The following is a 17842-nucleotide window of genomic DNA, read 5'->3' as shown; positions in this document are numbered from 1 at the left end:
CTACAACCATCTTTTCCATTTAATACAAACACACAACATGAGTCTGGTCCTCCGTGAGGATTTTCACCTACTAAGTGGTCTCAAAAGAAATCAAACATTTGGTTGTGTTCATACATACACACAAAAAATAGCTGTCGTGGGAAACAAGTTTAAGTTTTGTCTATGATTTCAACGTCTGACAACTTTAACTCTTAAAAACATTTAAGAGTTCACTGGTCACATGTGAGAAGTGTCAGTGTTGTGACATCTGACCTGGATGGGGAGCACTAGCTCACTACTTTTACTGTCTATTTTAATTGTTTTTTTTTCCCCTCAAAGGTTTAGCTGAGTTTTGTTATAAGTTAGGAGTCTTTAGAGCTCGAATGAGGAACTTCATCTCACTGTGTCATCAAGAAACAACTTCAGCTAAGCTGGTTTCTTATGCTTTCATTTCTCAATGACAAAAAACATACAAGTAGATTACAAACCACAAATGTGTTTTTAATGAATTAGTGCATTTTGAGATTTTGGTTTGTTTGTTTACACACCACGTCTTATTTCAGACTGAAAAACTTCGCTGTACTTTATCTGTTGGATATTGTTGCATAATTAATGAGAGAATTCTTTACTGGGAAACAGAAAAATTCGGAAATTCTTTGTAATATAATAATAATAATAATAATAATACATAAAGTCTTGTAATACTTCAAACTATTTTTTCCTAGATCCAAAGACACTTCATTTCAAACATACCACAGCACTTTGAGTCAACTCCTGTTTACAAGTCCTGATTAATAAAGCACACCCTCTGTCAGTTCTTAGGTTTACATATCAAGACAGAATAAAACATCAGGTAGTTCTTACCTGGTTTTCTTAAAATTAGTTAAATGCAACATCAGATGAACAACACATTCACTGTGTAATTATATATTCACCCCCCAAAAAATAAACTGCAGACGCGGTGAGTAGAAAAATTAGGTAGACTGCATAATTTTAGAGCTTTTATCAGCAATAATTTGAAGTAATCATTTTCTGTATGACTAGAGTGGAGTAAAAATTCCTCCACAATTTTTACATTTTGTCAGTTAATTTTTTCCCCGTTCATTGCGCTTTGTGGGCATTCAACTCTCATCTTCATGCCGTAGCATTTCAAAGTCTGTTGTTGACCTACTGGTGTGCTTGGGGTCATTTTCATTGTTGCATAACTGAAGTCTGACTAAGTTTTAGCTGTTGGACAGATTTAACCTCACATTTCACTCAAGAAATAGTTGGTATATAAAGGTGTTCATGGTAGACTCAGTGACTGCTCAACAAACCCAATGATCACCCCTTGGTGTTTGTTGTGTCTCCATGTGTGGCACTGTGCATTCAGATACGGTTTTTAAAAGCTAGGCAATGCTGCCATGTTATTTTGAGAGAGAGCAAATGGGCTGGTACTTAGTGTTTTTTAAATACATTCAAAGCACTTTCTACGACAAATCATGCCTAAGCACTTTCAAACATTCACACACACTGTGGTGGATGTATCCTGGTCATCTTGGGGTTCACCATCTTGCCCAGTGATGCTTCAGCAGTCAACCAGTTGCTTTAAGATAATTGCTGATTACTTTCCTCCTTTCAATTGTGTTAACACAATGCCAAGACTTTTATAGGGTTGGTCAAATGTGCTGATGAGCTGCTACCAAGTTGTTGTTTTTTTTGTAGGGACAAGGTAAAAAACTTGGGCGTGTGGTTCGACATGGTGCTCTCTTTCGAGTCTCATGTAAAAGAGATAACAAAGACCGCCTTTTATCATTTGAGGAACATCGCCAGAATCAGACAAGTTTTGTCAAGCGACACTGCAGAGGTTCTTGTCCATGCATTTGTGTCCTCACACATTGATTATTGTAATGCTCTTCTTTCTGGGCTACCAAAGAAAAGTTTTAGAGGTCTACAGATGGTACAAAATGCAGCTGCTCGCATTTTAACAAGAACTGGGAAATTTGAGCACATTAGCCCTGTACTGAACTCTCTTCATTGGCTACCTTGTCAGGTTCGAGCAGATTTTAAGGTCCTGCTGCTCACCTACAAGGCTTTAAACAGACTGGCACCTTCATACCTCTCCGACCTTTTACATCTTTACGTTCCATCCCGTGCTCTCCGATCTCAGGACTCTGGCCTTCTAAAGGTTCCTAGAGCCAGAAAAAAGACTATTGGAGAGCGTGCTTTTTCTTTTGGTGCCCCGTTTCTGTGGAACACCCTCCCTCAAGATATTAGGCAGGCATGCTCTGTTTCCGGTTTTTAAAACTAAGCTGAAGACACATTTGTTCACCCTATCTTACAAGTCTTAATTCTATGGCTTTCAGTTTTAAATTTTTACTGTTTTTAACTTGTATTGTGTCTTTTACCTGTATTGCTATGTATTGTTTTTATTTATTTTTTATCTTTTTAGTTTCAAATAGTTGTACAGCACTTTGTTTGAAAGTGCTTTATAAATAAAGTTATTATTATTATTATTACCTTACAGAAAATAAGCCAAAATGGAAAACAGCGCGTACAGAAATTATGATGCATTTCATATATGGTAATGATCTAACGAATTAGACACCCTCGGATGCCCTTTACTAATTAAGAAATGCTAAGGACCAGAATCTTTTATTATGCCCTGACATGTAAAACCTTATAATTTAAGGAGGGTATACTGTCTTTTTATTGTGACTGTATATTTTCCATAATTCAGAGGTAGTTTCCCCAATCATGCTCATGCCTCAAGCTTCCTTATTTGGAAGAAGGGGAAATGAATTTTTATTTAAAAAAAACAAAACAAAACAAAACATGTTTAGCTTGAATTAATAGTTGACTGACAGTACATTTAAGTAAGCTTTACTTAGAAATTGTGCAGCTAGCCCTGCAAATGGTGACCTGTCCATGGTGTGCCTCTCACCCTGTGAGAGCCAGGATAGGCACCAGCCGCTGTCTTAAAAGTTAATATCCTTCTCTAGACAAATGACTTCTCTGGGCTTTAAAACACTTTCTGTTTTTTAACAGGTGGTAGGTAGAAACCTGTGGATGTTAGAGGAAATGAGTTAAAATTGCCACTTTGATTAATGTAACAAAAGGTACACTTTAATTAGACTTAAATAAAACTGAAAAAATCTCACCCACCCTGGTCCTTTCACAACAATCTCTATTACATATGGTGCCTTTTTATCTGTTTTTCTGTACATACTTCTTTTTACATAGTATGTACAGTGACAGTGTACATTTGATCTATGTGGAGTGTGTATTTCTGAGTCAGTGAGCTGTATAGACACACTATGACTTTCAGCTGTATTATGGAAAGAAACACATCCAAATTGAGATTCACAGTCAAACATCACCATGTGTGAAAAGATACGCAGACACACTTGTGCAATAACACAAGCGCTCATCTTCGGGAGGCATTAAGCAAATATCCTTAAATAAATACAAAATAAATTAAATCATATAAAAGAATGTGTTAAAAAATAAAAAAAGAAATTCTGTTACATATTAAAACAAATCGCAAACACAAGTAACAACAGTACTTGCTCATAGACAAAGAGCACAAAGAGTACAGATGGCTACAATCTGTAAACAATTATGGACAGAAGGACAAACATGCATGGAGACAGACACATCCACATGTCATCAGTGTGTAGAAAGGACTAGTGGACCTAAGGTGGTGGTGGATGAGGACTTTTTCTCTGGGATGGGAGTATTATGGAAGAGCTGTCACTTCTCACTTCCCTGTCAAGAGGTATGGGCTGCAGTGCTGTGTTTGACAGCATTATTGGCAGTGCTGCTATCAGCTGCTTTCCTGGATGTGTTGCTCATAGATGGCTCAGGACTAACTGAACAGCACCAAATTCTATGGCAGAGTGAAAGGACATGAGCGTTTCATCAAAATTTCCAGAGTGCAAGGTCATTTACATTTTTTCCACACCAGAAACCACTGAAGGTTACTATTTTGCTCGCACTATAACTGTGTACAAGTTTTACTGTAATTGTATGGTGATAACATAGCCATCGTTGATACAGGAAGAATTAAAATATTCTCCCAGTTACACAAATACCTGCTTAAGGCGAGACACTACCGTTAGTGTTTTTGTGTTATTTTGGTTTCATAGTATGTCTTCTTTCAGAATAGTGGAAAGAATACAAAAAGATATACACATTTAGATTTATTTTTCTGCACTGGACATTTATGCAAATGTTTCACAATGCAGAATTTCTCAAATGTGAGTTCTCTCAGTCAGATACCGGGCAACTCAGTGTTCAATATTATTTGAGACATGCACAAGAGGAGCCAGAGATGTATCCACCAATCTTTCAGATAGACACAACTCTACCACCTGACACACAGCTGCCACAACTACAAGCTGTCCCAGGTGGGCTCTCATCCATGTACTGACCAGACCAGAAGTCGAGCTTATGTGTGCTCAGGGTGGAATCGCCTCATGCTATCAGTAGTGACACTGAACCTAGTGTCTGTAATATACAGTGATCCATACACTGCTTAAAAAAATTAAAGGTACACTTTGAAACCACATCAAGTCAACTCAGTGGGGAAAAAAGTCATGTTGGGTATTTATTTTAATATGGACTTGGTAATGGTAGGAATTGAAGAATGCCACATCATTTGAGGGAAATAAAAATTGTCAACATATAGAAGGCCGAATTCAAAGATGCCCCGAAATCAGAGTTTAAAAAATGATGCAGCAGGTTAGTCCATTTCGCAGAAATTTCATTGCCGCAACTCAAAATGCTGCAGTATTTTAATAGTTTGTATGGCCCCATGGCCCCCTTAACACCATTGAGGCATGCTCCTAAAGAGAAGACCGATAGTGTCCTGGAGGATCTCCGTCCAGATCTGGACCAGAGCATCAATGGGCTCCTGTTTTGTGTGGACTGAAACATAATGTCCCAGAGGCGTTCTATCCTTCACCCACCAACAACTGGGGAGGAAACCAGGACCCACTCCACCAGCGTAGGGTCTGACAATCGTTCCAAGGCTTTCCTCCCGATACCTAATGGCAGTCAGGGTTCTGTTGCCTAGCCTGTAGAGGTCCCTGTGTCCGTCCAAGGAGATGCATTTGCAGACAGTCACCACTCACCACCAAACTGGTCATGATGAACAATATTACAGGTTCTCCATGGCTTCTCCAGACCCTTTCATATCTGTAACATGTGCTAGTGGTGGACTTGCAAATTCTGGTATTCAATGGCAAATGCCAATCGGACTCCCTGGTGCCAGGCAGTGACCATAGGGCCCACTAGAGGACGTCAGCCATCCTCATGAAATCTATTTCTGACTGTTTGGTCAGAGACATTCCCACCAGTGGCCTGCTAGAGGTCATTTTGTAGGGCTTTGAGTTGTCCTACTGGTGGATCTCCTGGAGTAAGTACTTGTCTCCTGGAACCTCCAGACATGGCAAATTTTCTGGCAATGGCACGTATTGATGTGCCATGTTGGTGGAGTTGGACTACCTGTGCAGCCTCTAAAAGATGCAGGCATTGCCATTGTCACCAATAGTGACAATGACCTTAACCAAATGCAAAACTAGTGGATATAAACAGTCAGAAAAGACAAGGAGGGGAAAAAATGTCATTCACCTGCAAAGCCATTCCTGTTTTGGGTTTTTTCTCACAGACGCTCCTCTAGTGCACCTAGATTTAATGAAATGTTAATTGAAGTAACATCAAAACAATTGATACAACCTTCTCTGCTACTTAATCTGACCAGCTCACTGTCACAGAAGTTGGTTGACTTGATGCTATACTCTGATTCAAAAGCATCCCTTTAATTTTTTAGAGGACTGTATATGAGGAGATTGAGCTTTTAGTGTGCAAGATTTCTTTTAACCATTTTCACTTTGTTCAAATGTGGAAACTCCACTTTAATAACCCTTTTTAAACAGATTCAGGGCTTTCTATGCGTCATTCAGAGTCTAGTTTGTGATAAAGTATTGCAGAAGATGAAATAGTTGTCTCCTGAAAAAGTATTCTCCTGTACTGTCACTCATCTTACCTGGTCTGACCTTTAGTTCTTTAATTCCAGACTTTTCAAGATCTGCATGTTGGAAGTAACTTGTTATGTTAACATTTCTCAACAGTGAGCCACATAAACAGCCAACTTTTTTTCATAATGCGGCATACAAAATGTTTTGTTCAATTCAGACCTCATGTGTAGCACGTACTAACAATTATAGTGATCAGAGCAGTCACATCCAAAAAAACAAGGAGTCTGTGAGCTAGTGTTCATGCTCTCTTCACAAATTGTCTAATTAGTCAGAAAGGTTGTCACATTATCTTTTTCTTTAAAACGACAGGTGTTTAAATCATGTTTAATTATTACTTGTTATTAAACCCTGTCTTTCTTCCACAGCGTCTTTTGTTATCGCTCACTCAGCTCTGTTTTTTCCCTTTACTCCCAACCAGCTACAGATGGCTGTTCCTTCTACCAGAGGGTTCTTCCTCCTCAAAGAGATTTTTCTTCCCACTGTCATTAAGTGCTTGCTCTTAGGGGGTAGCCTGATTGTTGGGAATTTCTGTCTATCATTGTAGGGTCTTTACCTGACAGTATACAGTGCCTTGATGATTTGGTGCTACATAAATAAAATGAAATTGATCTGTGTTTGATTGTTGCAGTCACACACAATGCAGCACGCAGTGTGTTTGAACAGCAGCTTTGTTCTCACTGGCAGCAAACAAAAATTCAAAATGTTTTCAGCTGCCATAACTTGACCCGATCCCTGTGCCGATGATTTTTACTGCTCTATAACTGTTTGGACAGTACTGAAGATTGCAGAAAGTGGAATCCTCTGGGACACTGGTGTACGCTGAAGTAGGAAAACACAAAGGAACATTATGTAATAAGCAACAAGGAGTCAACCTTTGAGGTCAGAACTCCAAGAACTAAAATGAACCTTTGAATCTAATGAATTGAGATCTTTCCTAAATCCCTCCTATTCCTCTACCCTAAGTGTATACTGTAGAAATGTATGTGAAGGCACACACTGTATTGTCATGTGAAAACCTTGTAACGCTAATATAAAACACAAGTGTTAACTACGCCTGGAGAAACAGAAAAATAGCAGTTTCATCTGAAAATGCTGAATGGACATATTCAAATCAAGGCAGTTTTCTGATGCTTTTAGGAAAGTAAACACATTGGAGATTAAGCATCCAGCAGCAATAAAATGTGTATTTCGATGTTCTTGTGCTGGACAGTACTGAAATGTGATGGAGCAAGTTAAAGGGAGTGCGGAGGAAGCAGGAGTGAGTGAGTATGGAGGATGACTGTGTGCAGCTGGGGGTTATAGGATTCCATCCATGAAACTGGTGTCTAGCCGCTGGATGAGCACCCGGATAAAGGACATCTCCTTGCGAGTATTTTCAAAGATGACCCTAGGATCATCAGACTGGCAGCGCAGACAGTTGGGAGCCATAACCATGGCCAGGTTGTTCACATCCATTTTGGTGATGGCCACATTAGCAGGCTGGGCAAATACCTAGACAAACACAAGGAAAGATCTCTATCTAATAAATGCAATAACATTTCAAGGTCTTAAGCATACTGTGATGATCTGGCAGGCATAATATTACAGTGCTGGAAAAAGATTATGTTTTGTGTTTCTCTAAAGCTCATATCTGATCATGGTCATTTAATTTGGCAACACTATGTAAATGTGACTCCCATTGTGCTGCAGCTTTTTTGTTTTAACAACAGTTCTCAGCTTTTCAGAACTGTTGAGACCAACTGCTGTAATTTTAAAAGCCAAATGTTTTCAGATTCTTTAAATAAAATGTCATAGTATTCATAGTTTTCCATAGTCTCCTTTGTTGTAGTTTCTGCCAAAATTCACAACACATTTTCAGTGGTAATAGATCAGTTTAGTGTGGATTGGTATTAAGATAACCAAATATCAGATATGTTACTCAAAACTGTTATACATCATTATATATCATTCAGAAAAACTTGAAATGTGCACTCTTTATAAATGGTTGTTCTTGTCTCAGTGATTTCCACAATCACAGAACAGTTGTTAGAGAACAGTTTTCCACTCAGTCCATCTCAAATAAGCTTGGGCCCAGGCAGAACACACCGTTTCTGGATTATACCTGTTGCAACACAAATACTCAAAAGTAGATGATGAAATAGCAAAGTTCTTTGCAGGTTTACACTAAGAATCATTAACATTATCAGTCTTTTATCTGCTCTACATACATTCTTCTTTATAACTCACCCGCTCTCAGATGCTGTTTTAATATCCAGTCACGTTCAGTTCAATTCAACTTTATTTATTTGGCAGCAAATCACAACAACAGTTGCCTCACGGTGCTTTATTTATTCATAACCAGGACTAGGGAGGGGCATGTACGGTGGGGATGGTAGGTGGTAGGATGACAGATGTTGTGAAGGAGGGCGTGTCCCATTTTGACCTTGGGACTTCCAGGTCACAGATGTTAGAAGTGAAGAAGTTTCTCGGATGAGAGAGGTGAAACGTCTTCAAGAAACTTAAAGAAGTTCAGACGCTTTTCTTTCCAAGCTCCTTAGACAACCCAGAACATAAGTCCAGAACTACCTCAGCAAAAAAGAACAAGATGGTAAGCTTGAAAACATGGAGCAGCCAGCACAGCCTCCAGACTTAAACCCCATCAAGATGATTTGGGATGAACTGGACAGAAGAGTGAAAGCAAAGCACGCTACAACTGCCAACATTTATGGGAACTTCTACAACAGATAGGGAAGAAGCTTCCGAAGAATATTTGATTTCTATTGTAGACAGAACGCCACGGGTGTTTTTAGCTGTTACATCTGCCAAAGGTGGCAACTTTGATGAGTCAGAAGTTTAAAAAACATTTTGGTTTATAAATTGATTTCTTTTTTAACTCCAACTGCTTATTTGTACGATGCTTTCATTTCAGAGTGCAATGAGACATTAAACTCCATAATTTTTTAATTAAAACCTAGAAACCTGGAAACCTTTTACCAGTAGTGTATATGATCATATTTAAGACTGAAACAATAATTAATGGTAGGACTTCTTTGAGCAGTCTTGTGGGAATGAGGTCTAAAAGACTCATTGATGGTTAGGAGGAAGTAATGACTGAAGTTAATTCAGAAAGATCAAGAGGAGAAAGAGTCTAAATACATATCAATGGTACCGAAAGTAGCTGGACATAATGTTACATCAGTAAGATGGTTATGAATATTTTTTTATTTAATGTTTAAAATTTTATATCTCTGACTCTCTCGCACCTGGAATCATCCGTCCCTCTTCTTCACCATTTGGTGTTTCTTTTTGGTTGAAAAGAAATACAAAACTCTCCATCCCTGTATTTATTTCACTGGTCTGAGAAAAATCACAATTTAAAAACAAATACCAGTTTCATTTGTCGTCTTCTGAACCAGATGGTTGGCTTGATGGTTTTGGAGAACAATCTTCTCCAAAAGTATCTGGTAATGCAGCGTCCCTTCTGTGTTTAGGGGCTCTTGTTAACAGCATTCTGTGAGATTTCCTTAACTACTTCACCTTCACCTATCTCAGTGACATCTTGATCTTCTCAGAGTCAGTCCAGGAACACGAAAGCCTTGTCTGACAAGTGCTTCAACAACTTCTTGGGAACAAGTTCTACGTTAAAGGTGAGAAGTGCGAGTTCCACGCAGAACTTTTGTCATTGCTTGGTTTCATTGTGAAGAAAGGACAAATAAAGGCTGATCCAACAACAGAGGCAGTAGTTCTCCCATCTTTACTTCTAAGAAACACTCTCTCTCTAAGGTACTTTTTATACCCAGTCATAATACTGATGATTAACTTGATTACTTGCAAATGTTCATCCTTTCTAGTATAACATACTTTTTAAACCTTTTGTTACCCCTGTGCCAACCTTCTTGAGGTGTGTTGCTGCCATTACATTCACAATTAGCTAATATCTTTATTAAAAGTGAAAAACGTGTCTAAGTTTGAACATTTGATATATTTTATATGTTCTATTGTGAATAAAATATGGGTTTATAAAATTTGCAAATCATTGCATTCTGTTTTTATTTATTTCACACAGCATCCAAACCTTTGTGGATGTGGGGTTGAAGTATAAGTTGTGCTAACATGTCTCTATTCAGGTCATAGTAGTCTAAGGAGTCTAAGGAGCTTGGAAAGAAAGCAACTTCTTTAAATTACTTGAAGACGTTTCACCTCTCACGCTTCAGTTATAAAGTCCCAGGTATTTAAATCCTAGTTAGGGTTCAAATATACGGACTACAGAAACCACCCATGCTTTAACTTGAGATGCAATCCGGACTGCTTCCCAAGAGATTGCACCTTGAGTCTACAGTCAAGGGACAAGAGCTGAGGCAGATCTTATAGAGAGCAAAGTAAGTAAGTATGAAGAGCACTCCAAAGTGAGATCAACCTGACCCTGCAGGAACTCACAAAACTTCTACCTTCTCCCATTTCATAAGAGGTTTGTGGACAAGGCACAGTTGGCACAACACACGAAAGAGAAAGAAAGACAACTCCAGAAATTCCAACACTCCAAACCAAAACTTACTACTTTCAATTAATGCCCAGACTAAAACGGAAAGACTTCACAACCAAAGACAGCCAGGTACGTCAAGCACAACTTATCAAGCTCAGCTTTACAAATCTGATAATTTTACCATCCAAAAACCTTTCTGTGCGCACAAATGTCTGTGCAGATAACCATTTGTAAATCTTAGTTTACGCTTGTGGATCATATCGTACACATTTGCAACCCTTTTGAGGCAAGTTGTGTATAAATGACCAGTATTTATTCAGGTTTGGGCATACATATTTTTAAAATGGTTTCATATGTGGTCAAATTGCTTTGTATTTGAGTCTGAATTGAAGCACATGCTTGTGAGTCTTCAAAAGTTAAACACAAATCACTGCACGCGTTCATAAATCTTCATTTATGTTTGTGGACCATACTGTACATATTTGTAACCCTTTTAAAACACCTTTCTCTTCTATCTGCCAGAACGAAACGTGTACGGGACGGACAGGACTATAAATCCCACTTCAGCTGTACATCTGGAAAATGGTAAACGGTAAACGGACTGGTTGTTACACAACTTGCCTCATTCACCCATTCATACAAGCACTTTTTGCTATGCTTGTTCTATCTAAGTGTTTTCTATCTATCTACTATTTACACACATTCATGCTCTGATGTATGCATCAGAGAAGAACTTGGGGTTAGTATCTTACCCAAGCATATTTGGCACTTTGACTGGAGCAGCCTGGGATCGAACCACCAACTTTACAATTAGCAGATGACCTGCTCTAAGTAAAAAGGTCAGTCTTGGGATGATGCAAAGGTTCAAATTTTGGATGGAGAAGACTGATGTTTTGACATAGAAGAAAAATAGACCACCTTTGAACAGAGTGGGTGGTTTATGCCATCAGCTGTCAGCCCCCTACAATTCAGTCTCGAGATCCCTTCCCAGGTGCCTAAACTCATGTTGCATGAGGTGATCTCAACAGGTCACATGACAGGGTGAGGCAAAGTCTCACACTGGTTTCACCTGAAACCAGTGTAATGACCCATACCTTTTTTCACACACTGGCAGATGTGCATGATTAATAGTAAGTCAGGTTAAGGGACAGTCCCCACTAGGTTTAAATCCCTGGGATTTTCCACCATTTGGTTTTAGAAATTAAGAAGCCTCTTCGATGAGAGGTGGAATGTGTTCAAGAAATGTTAAAAAGTCCACTCGCTTTCTTTCCAGCTCCTTAGACAAGCTGTGCTAACCTGTGCATATTTGTGTTACCTGTAGGAATCGAATGAGATAGCAGAGCACCAGTTTGTTGATATGTGGCAGGCCCAGCACCACACCGACAGCTGCTTCTGGGTTGTCATAGTGAGTGATACACTCCTCATAAAACTCGTGAGGGATAAGCGGTTCTTCGAGCTCCCTGTACCAAAGTTTCAGCAGAGAGGCTGCAGATACAGAAGAGGACACCAAGTGAGACTTCTAAGAAAGCACTTATTCAGGAATGAAAGTCATTTGAACATCTCATACTACTGCAGGCGGATCATATCTGGGCTGCAGAGACACAGTGTTCAGTAGCACTATTCAACAGTGTGTATGTGTACCAGGAATGTGTGGGTCTTCCAGTCCTGTAGGGATTTTCCATTGATCCACTTGCAGCTTGAGGGCATTGACTTCATCTATGTCCCCTGGTACTCTGGAGATCAAATATCACAGGATATTTACACTTCCGGCCCGCTTCTTATGCTACATAGTTGTTTTGCATAAAGAGTGTGAGAACCAGAAACACAAGGATGTACAAGAGCTTCATCTCAGACATGCAGAAAGCAGATACAACACACACAACCTGCTGACCACATAACTGCTCACAAAGACTTGTAGCAACTCTTATAAAAACACAAATGTTTCTTCATCATTTTTGAAATGCATTAAAAATATGTTGAAAACTGACACATAATTGTGGCTAGAAGAGAAATCTGATATCCAAATGTATGTATTAAAAGATTATATGTCATTAACTTGCCCAACTTTGCACTTCTTTCCTTTGAGTTTTAAACTGACTGTTTGTCAGCCCTTAAAACTTAACCTGGTTGCAACATGGTTGCAACATGATGCAACATGACAAGCTCCACATTTTGACCAAGACTTATGTACTTTAAGAGCATGTGACCAAGAAATTATTTATAGTAAGATTTTGCATGGTTCCACTAACTAATGACACATTAAATAGTCATTAAATGCTTCACAGAATTTAATGTCTGTAAAGCATTAATTTTATTTTGTTTCATTTTTTTCCCCTCACATCTGTTTTCATACTGTGCAGTCTTCTATCATCTATTTGGTCCCATTAGCTCCCTTCCTCACTCACCTGAAAATGCCTTCTGTTTGGTCTCCATTGAGACACAGAACCTCTTCAGAGAGGCGAGTCTGTACCCATGGCAATTGGCGGTCTGGATATCGCTCCTTCTGGAGTGCCATGACCTCCTCAAGGGAGGACCCAAACATGGAAGGGTTGAAGATGGCGTTCCTGGCATGCTTGATTTCCTCTATGCAGGGTTTCTGCACACCCTGAAAAAGTGTGACAGAAACGCACACACAGACACACACAGATAAGTTACTGCAGGGCAGCTGAGGCAGAGCTGAGAGCATTTTGAGTACTAAAGGAACATTCAAAAGTATCAAGTATTAAGATGTCAGTGAAAAAAATCCACAAATATAGTTAAACAGTACTTGAGCGATTATGGATTTTGGCGATCTCTACACGTCAACCATGGGAACATACTTTCTTCTCGCATGAGTTTACTTTCTAACTCTCGTCTGGATTATTTCCTAGTCAGCAGCTCACTGTTGAGTGACATTTCAGACACTGAAATACACCTTATACCTGTCAAGGATCATGCTCCCTTGTCTTTAATTCTAATACATAAGTAGGTCATTCAGCCAAGTAAAAACTGGAAATTTAACACATTATTGCTTATAAATGAAGATATTATTAAATATTTTAAAAAAGAGTGGGCTTTATATTTAGACTATAATGACCTGCCTGGAACATCAGTATGTGGTCTCTGGGAGGCAGGAAAAGCTGTGATGAGAGGAAAAATAAGTTCATTCTCATCTCATCAGAAAACAAATATATATTCACCACAGATGAGCTCATCTAAACACAAAACTGATCTGTTTCTTGATAACATAGCCCTTCCAAAATTATTAGACATTAGGTTATAGCGATCAAGGGTATAAAATGTGTAATAAACCTTCTTAAGAGCTTTAGATTATTAAATAAACTGGCTGAAATGTACAGTTCTTCCAATTGCTCCTTCCATTTCTTCCTCATTAATAGTCAGGTATTGTTTCTCCTAGGCTTACAGATTTAAATACACTAAACTACATACTACATATTTATGAATATATTTATACTCATAAATATCATGTCTATATGTTCTTCTTTTGCAGGCTGCATCACTGAAATGAACATTTGTGTCAATAAAGACTAGGTTGAAAAGGGGAAGTAAAAACATGTGGACAGACGGCGCTCCGTACCTTCTTGGCTCCAGTGAGTGCAGCTTTTGTCAGTTTCCTGTAGCAGTATTTAGCATAACTGCTAATGGCCACACCTTGAGCAACAGAAAAAGACAACATATTAACAACATTAGGAGACTGTTTTAGTTGTCTTAAATTGATTCATTAGCACGACAACAACTCAAACATTCTTCCAATCTGTGGAGATTCTGTATCTCACGATGTCAATCACTGGTGTTGGATTACCATTTTGTAGATTTGATTATGGCGCTTTGGCTGTTGCCATCTGAGATTTGAAGTAGGAAGTGTCCATATGTGGATGACAAGGTGGAGCTGGTGAATAAGGCTTCAATGCTCAAGCCAGCGCTCAATATATGTACATCAATGATAATTTGCTTCGGAGAACCACTTCTAATTTCAATAATTGCTTAGGCAATGGCAGCAACTATTACTGTGTTTTGAAAAAGCAAAATGAAATAAAAACTTAGTACAACAACAGTAATTGTAATCTCTGACTAAAAGAGAGATGGAGCATCAGTTGTTTATGAGAGACTTTAAAAATAGTGCTGAAAGTAAATCTGACAGCCATAGTGACTGTCTGTATTTTGTTGCAATTTACAAGAGGTCACCCAAGGGAAATAGCACAAGAAGTTATACTCAAGCTAAGGCTTTGTTACAGGAACATTTTGGAAATGGATCGTCAATGAAACCGAGCTCGTTAAATCAGAGGACGTTAAGGTACTTCAGGACTACAGTTTACTTCTTAGAGAAACGGTAAATGTTAAAAGAACTGATTCCTACTATGGTGCCAAAAAATGTTTGCCCCCTTCCTGATTTCCTAGTGTTTTGCATATTTGTCACACTTACATGTTTCAGATTATAACCCAAGTAAATACAAAATGCAGTGTTTAAATGATGATTTCATTGATTAAAGGAGAAAAGTTCTGCAAACCTGACTGGTCCTGTGTAAAAATAGTAATTGAGTTCAGTTTCACTAAACACACCTGATTACTGGCAGAGCTGTTAAATCAAGAAAACACCTAAATAGATCCTGTCTGACAAAGTGCGGCAGACTGAAAGATCTCAAAAAGCCAGACATCACGCCACAATCTAAAGAAACACCTGAGAAACAAGTCTGGAAAAGGTTATAAAGCCATTTCTAAAGCTGTGATGCTCCAGTGAGCCACGGTGACAGCCATTATACACCAGTGGAGAAAACCTGGAACCATGCCTGTAAATAAGGAAAACATTCCACATCAGAAGGATATTTGGCTTCATTTAAGACACATTCCCCTTCTAGAAATCGAGTCAGAGATTGAGTCACTGTTAGGGGTAAATGTACCAAAGGCACTGGAACCACTGAGTTTAAAAAAAGAGTAAAACATATTAACAAATTGAAAGTACATAATGTTTGTCTGTGAGATGGTTATGAATATTTTTCCAAAGGTATCCAGAGTCGCATGTAGTGAAAATGTAAAGCTATTGCTTCACTCGTCTACGTTCATCTGAAGAGGAAAAAATTTCCACGGGACTTTTAAACCAAAGGTATTCACAGTTTTACTTAACCAAGCCAACACGAATGCAATAAAATAACTTTCATTACCCATGAATTTACTTATTAAATAACTAATTACACAAAATAAGTTTGACAGTAAATATAAATACTGAAATATATGTACTATATTAACTTGGCTCCCACACCACCTCTGTGTAATTCATTATTGTACATTTAAACATTTTTAGGAAATGATCAGACAAAAGAGGAAGGTTAAGAAAGATCCTTTATTCCGACCATAGCACACGGACTTGGAGATAAAAGGATTCAAAGGGTTTGCATAGCAAGTGGCTGTAGACAAATTGGCACTTGATGATGGGACATTATGGTATATCCCTCACAATAGTGCTGAACTCATGCAGAGGCTAGATCTCACTAGCTCTTTGACAAAAGTTGCAACCAGAGCTTGGACAACATTATTGAAGCACTGTTGAATCATCTGGACGGAGAACAAAACAAAAGGCAGTCTACATCCAAAGAGGAACTTTAGAATATCCTTAAAGAATCATGCAGAACAATTTATGAGGACTACTAATAGAGATTAGAAGAATGCTTGACCAAATGAGTTCATGTTGTGTTGCAGAATAAAAGTGGTTATACCAAATGATTCACTTTCATACTACATAGAATTTTACATATTCAGTTTTAGGCTTGTACACTGTATTTCCTTGGATATTTGGTAAACATTATGGAAACCATTTGTGGATATAGACATGTAAAAACACAATGACTACTTAATTCAACTCAATTTTATTTCTGTAACTCTAAATCAAAAACAGTTGGCCCAAGTTACTCTATACTGTTCATGGGACCCAGCTGGACGCATCCCAAAGAGACAACATGGGCCCAACATCCCGTAGGCCTGTCACTCACAGGGGGCATCATAGCGGCAGCCAAGAGTGGAGGCCTTGGCGGACCAATCCCCTCCTATTGAGGCTGGTAATCGAGACATGGAACGCCACCTCTCTGGTGGGGATGGACCCTGAGCTAGTGCATGAGGTTGAGAGATACCGGGTAGATGTAGTCAGGCTCACCTCATTGAATGTCTTGGAACAAGCCTCCTTGAGAAAGGCTTGACTCCCGAAGGCTCTGGATGTTGTAGGAATGTCATGTTTGACACTCCTCTGTAACATTGTGTGGAGATCTGGAGTGGTGTCTCAGGATTTTCAGACTGGGATGGTGAATGCCATCTTTAAGAAAGCGGATTGGAGGATGTGCTTCAACTAGGCCAGGGTATTGGAAAGGACAATATGTCTGTTAGAACAACCCCAGATCCAGGACAACAATGCAGTTTCCATCCTAGTAGTGGAACCATGGGCCAGCTCTTTATCCTCTCAAGGATGTTTCAGCGTGAATATATGTGGAAGTTTGTCCAACCAATCTACGTGTGCTTTGTATGCTTGTGGAGGGCGCTGTAGGAGTATGGGGTGTCTGGCCTGTTCTTATGAGCCATTCCATGTCCATGTACAACCGCAGCGAAAGCTTGATCCCTTATTGCCAGCAATCTGTTAGACTAATTTACAGTGGGAGACTGCTCTTTGTCACTTTTGTTCACAACATTTATGGACAGTATTTCTAGGTATAACCAAGTAGCGGCCACAGAATCTCATCTCTGCTTTTTGTAGATGACGTGGATGACTCCTTTTTAATGTATATGTCAAAGTCAGCAGAAAGGTATTAAATCACCACTTGGTACTTGTTTTAGTCAAATATCTTCACCAAAAATAAAATGATTCTATAGAATTTAATTATTTCTTTGGATTGTGAGTTATGTAGATGTCTGTTGGAACTGTCTGGTGATAGAATCTCCTCCAATAACAATAGAATAGAATAGAATAGTCATTTATTGTCATTGTACATGTACAAGAAATTGTGAGTGCTTCACACCAAGTGTGCTAGAATAAAATATAAAAGCAGGAATAAATAACACCTGAAGGTGGAGACAGATTCCACCGGTTCTCCATTTACAATGACAGGGGAGTGGACCTGTCACTGCCTCCTGAAGTCCATTATGAGTTCTTTTGTTTTAAGGACATTGAGCTTCAGGTTGTTTTCTGAGCACCAGTGGGACAAATTCTCTCGCTCCGCCCTGTACGCTGTCTCAACTCCAGTTGGTTAGGAAATCCTGTGATCCAGGAGCAGGTGGCAGAGGGGATGTTGAGGTGGTCCAGTTTGTTGGTAAGGATGTCTGGGATGATGGTGTTGAATGCCGAGCTGTAGTCCATGAAGAGCATCCTCACTTAATTCTTCCTGTCATCCTCCGTAGACTG

The 17842-nt window shown here is 39.0% G+C and overlaps 1 protein-coding gene across 1 annotated transcript in view; it reads right to left on the bottom strand.

Annotated features, from left to right (window-relative positions):
- Nucleotides 1-3274: 3274 nt before the first annotated feature.
- The window catches only part of arhgap39 (Rho GTPase activating protein 39), a 62803-nt gene continuing 48235 nt past the window's right edge, over nt 3275-17842 (bottom strand). The window contains exons 7-11 of the mRNA XM_085437269.1: nt 14039-14112; nt 12867-13066; nt 12103-12194; nt 11777-11946; nt 3275-7490 (exon numbers count right to left, since the gene is read on the bottom strand). Of these exons, the coding sequence (XP_085293395.1) occupies nt 7296-7490; nt 11777-11946; nt 12103-12194; nt 12867-13066; nt 14039-14112 (731 nt within the window). The 3' untranslated portion in view covers nt 3275-7295. The remainder of the gene's footprint in view (nt 7491-11776; nt 11947-12102; nt 12195-12866; nt 13067-14038; nt 14113-17842) is intronic.

Source organism: Copadichromis virginalis, linkage group LG17 (assembly GCF_057382275.1).
Source record: "Copadichromis virginalis isolate Kocher_CV1m ecotype Utaka linkage group LG17, C_Virginalis_male_GT1.1, whole genome shotgun sequence".
In the NCBI taxonomy this organism is placed as follows: Eukaryota; Metazoa; Chordata; class Actinopteri; order Cichliformes; family Cichlidae; genus Copadichromis; species Copadichromis virginalis.
This window is presented reverse-complemented; position numbering and strand designations above follow the sequence as displayed.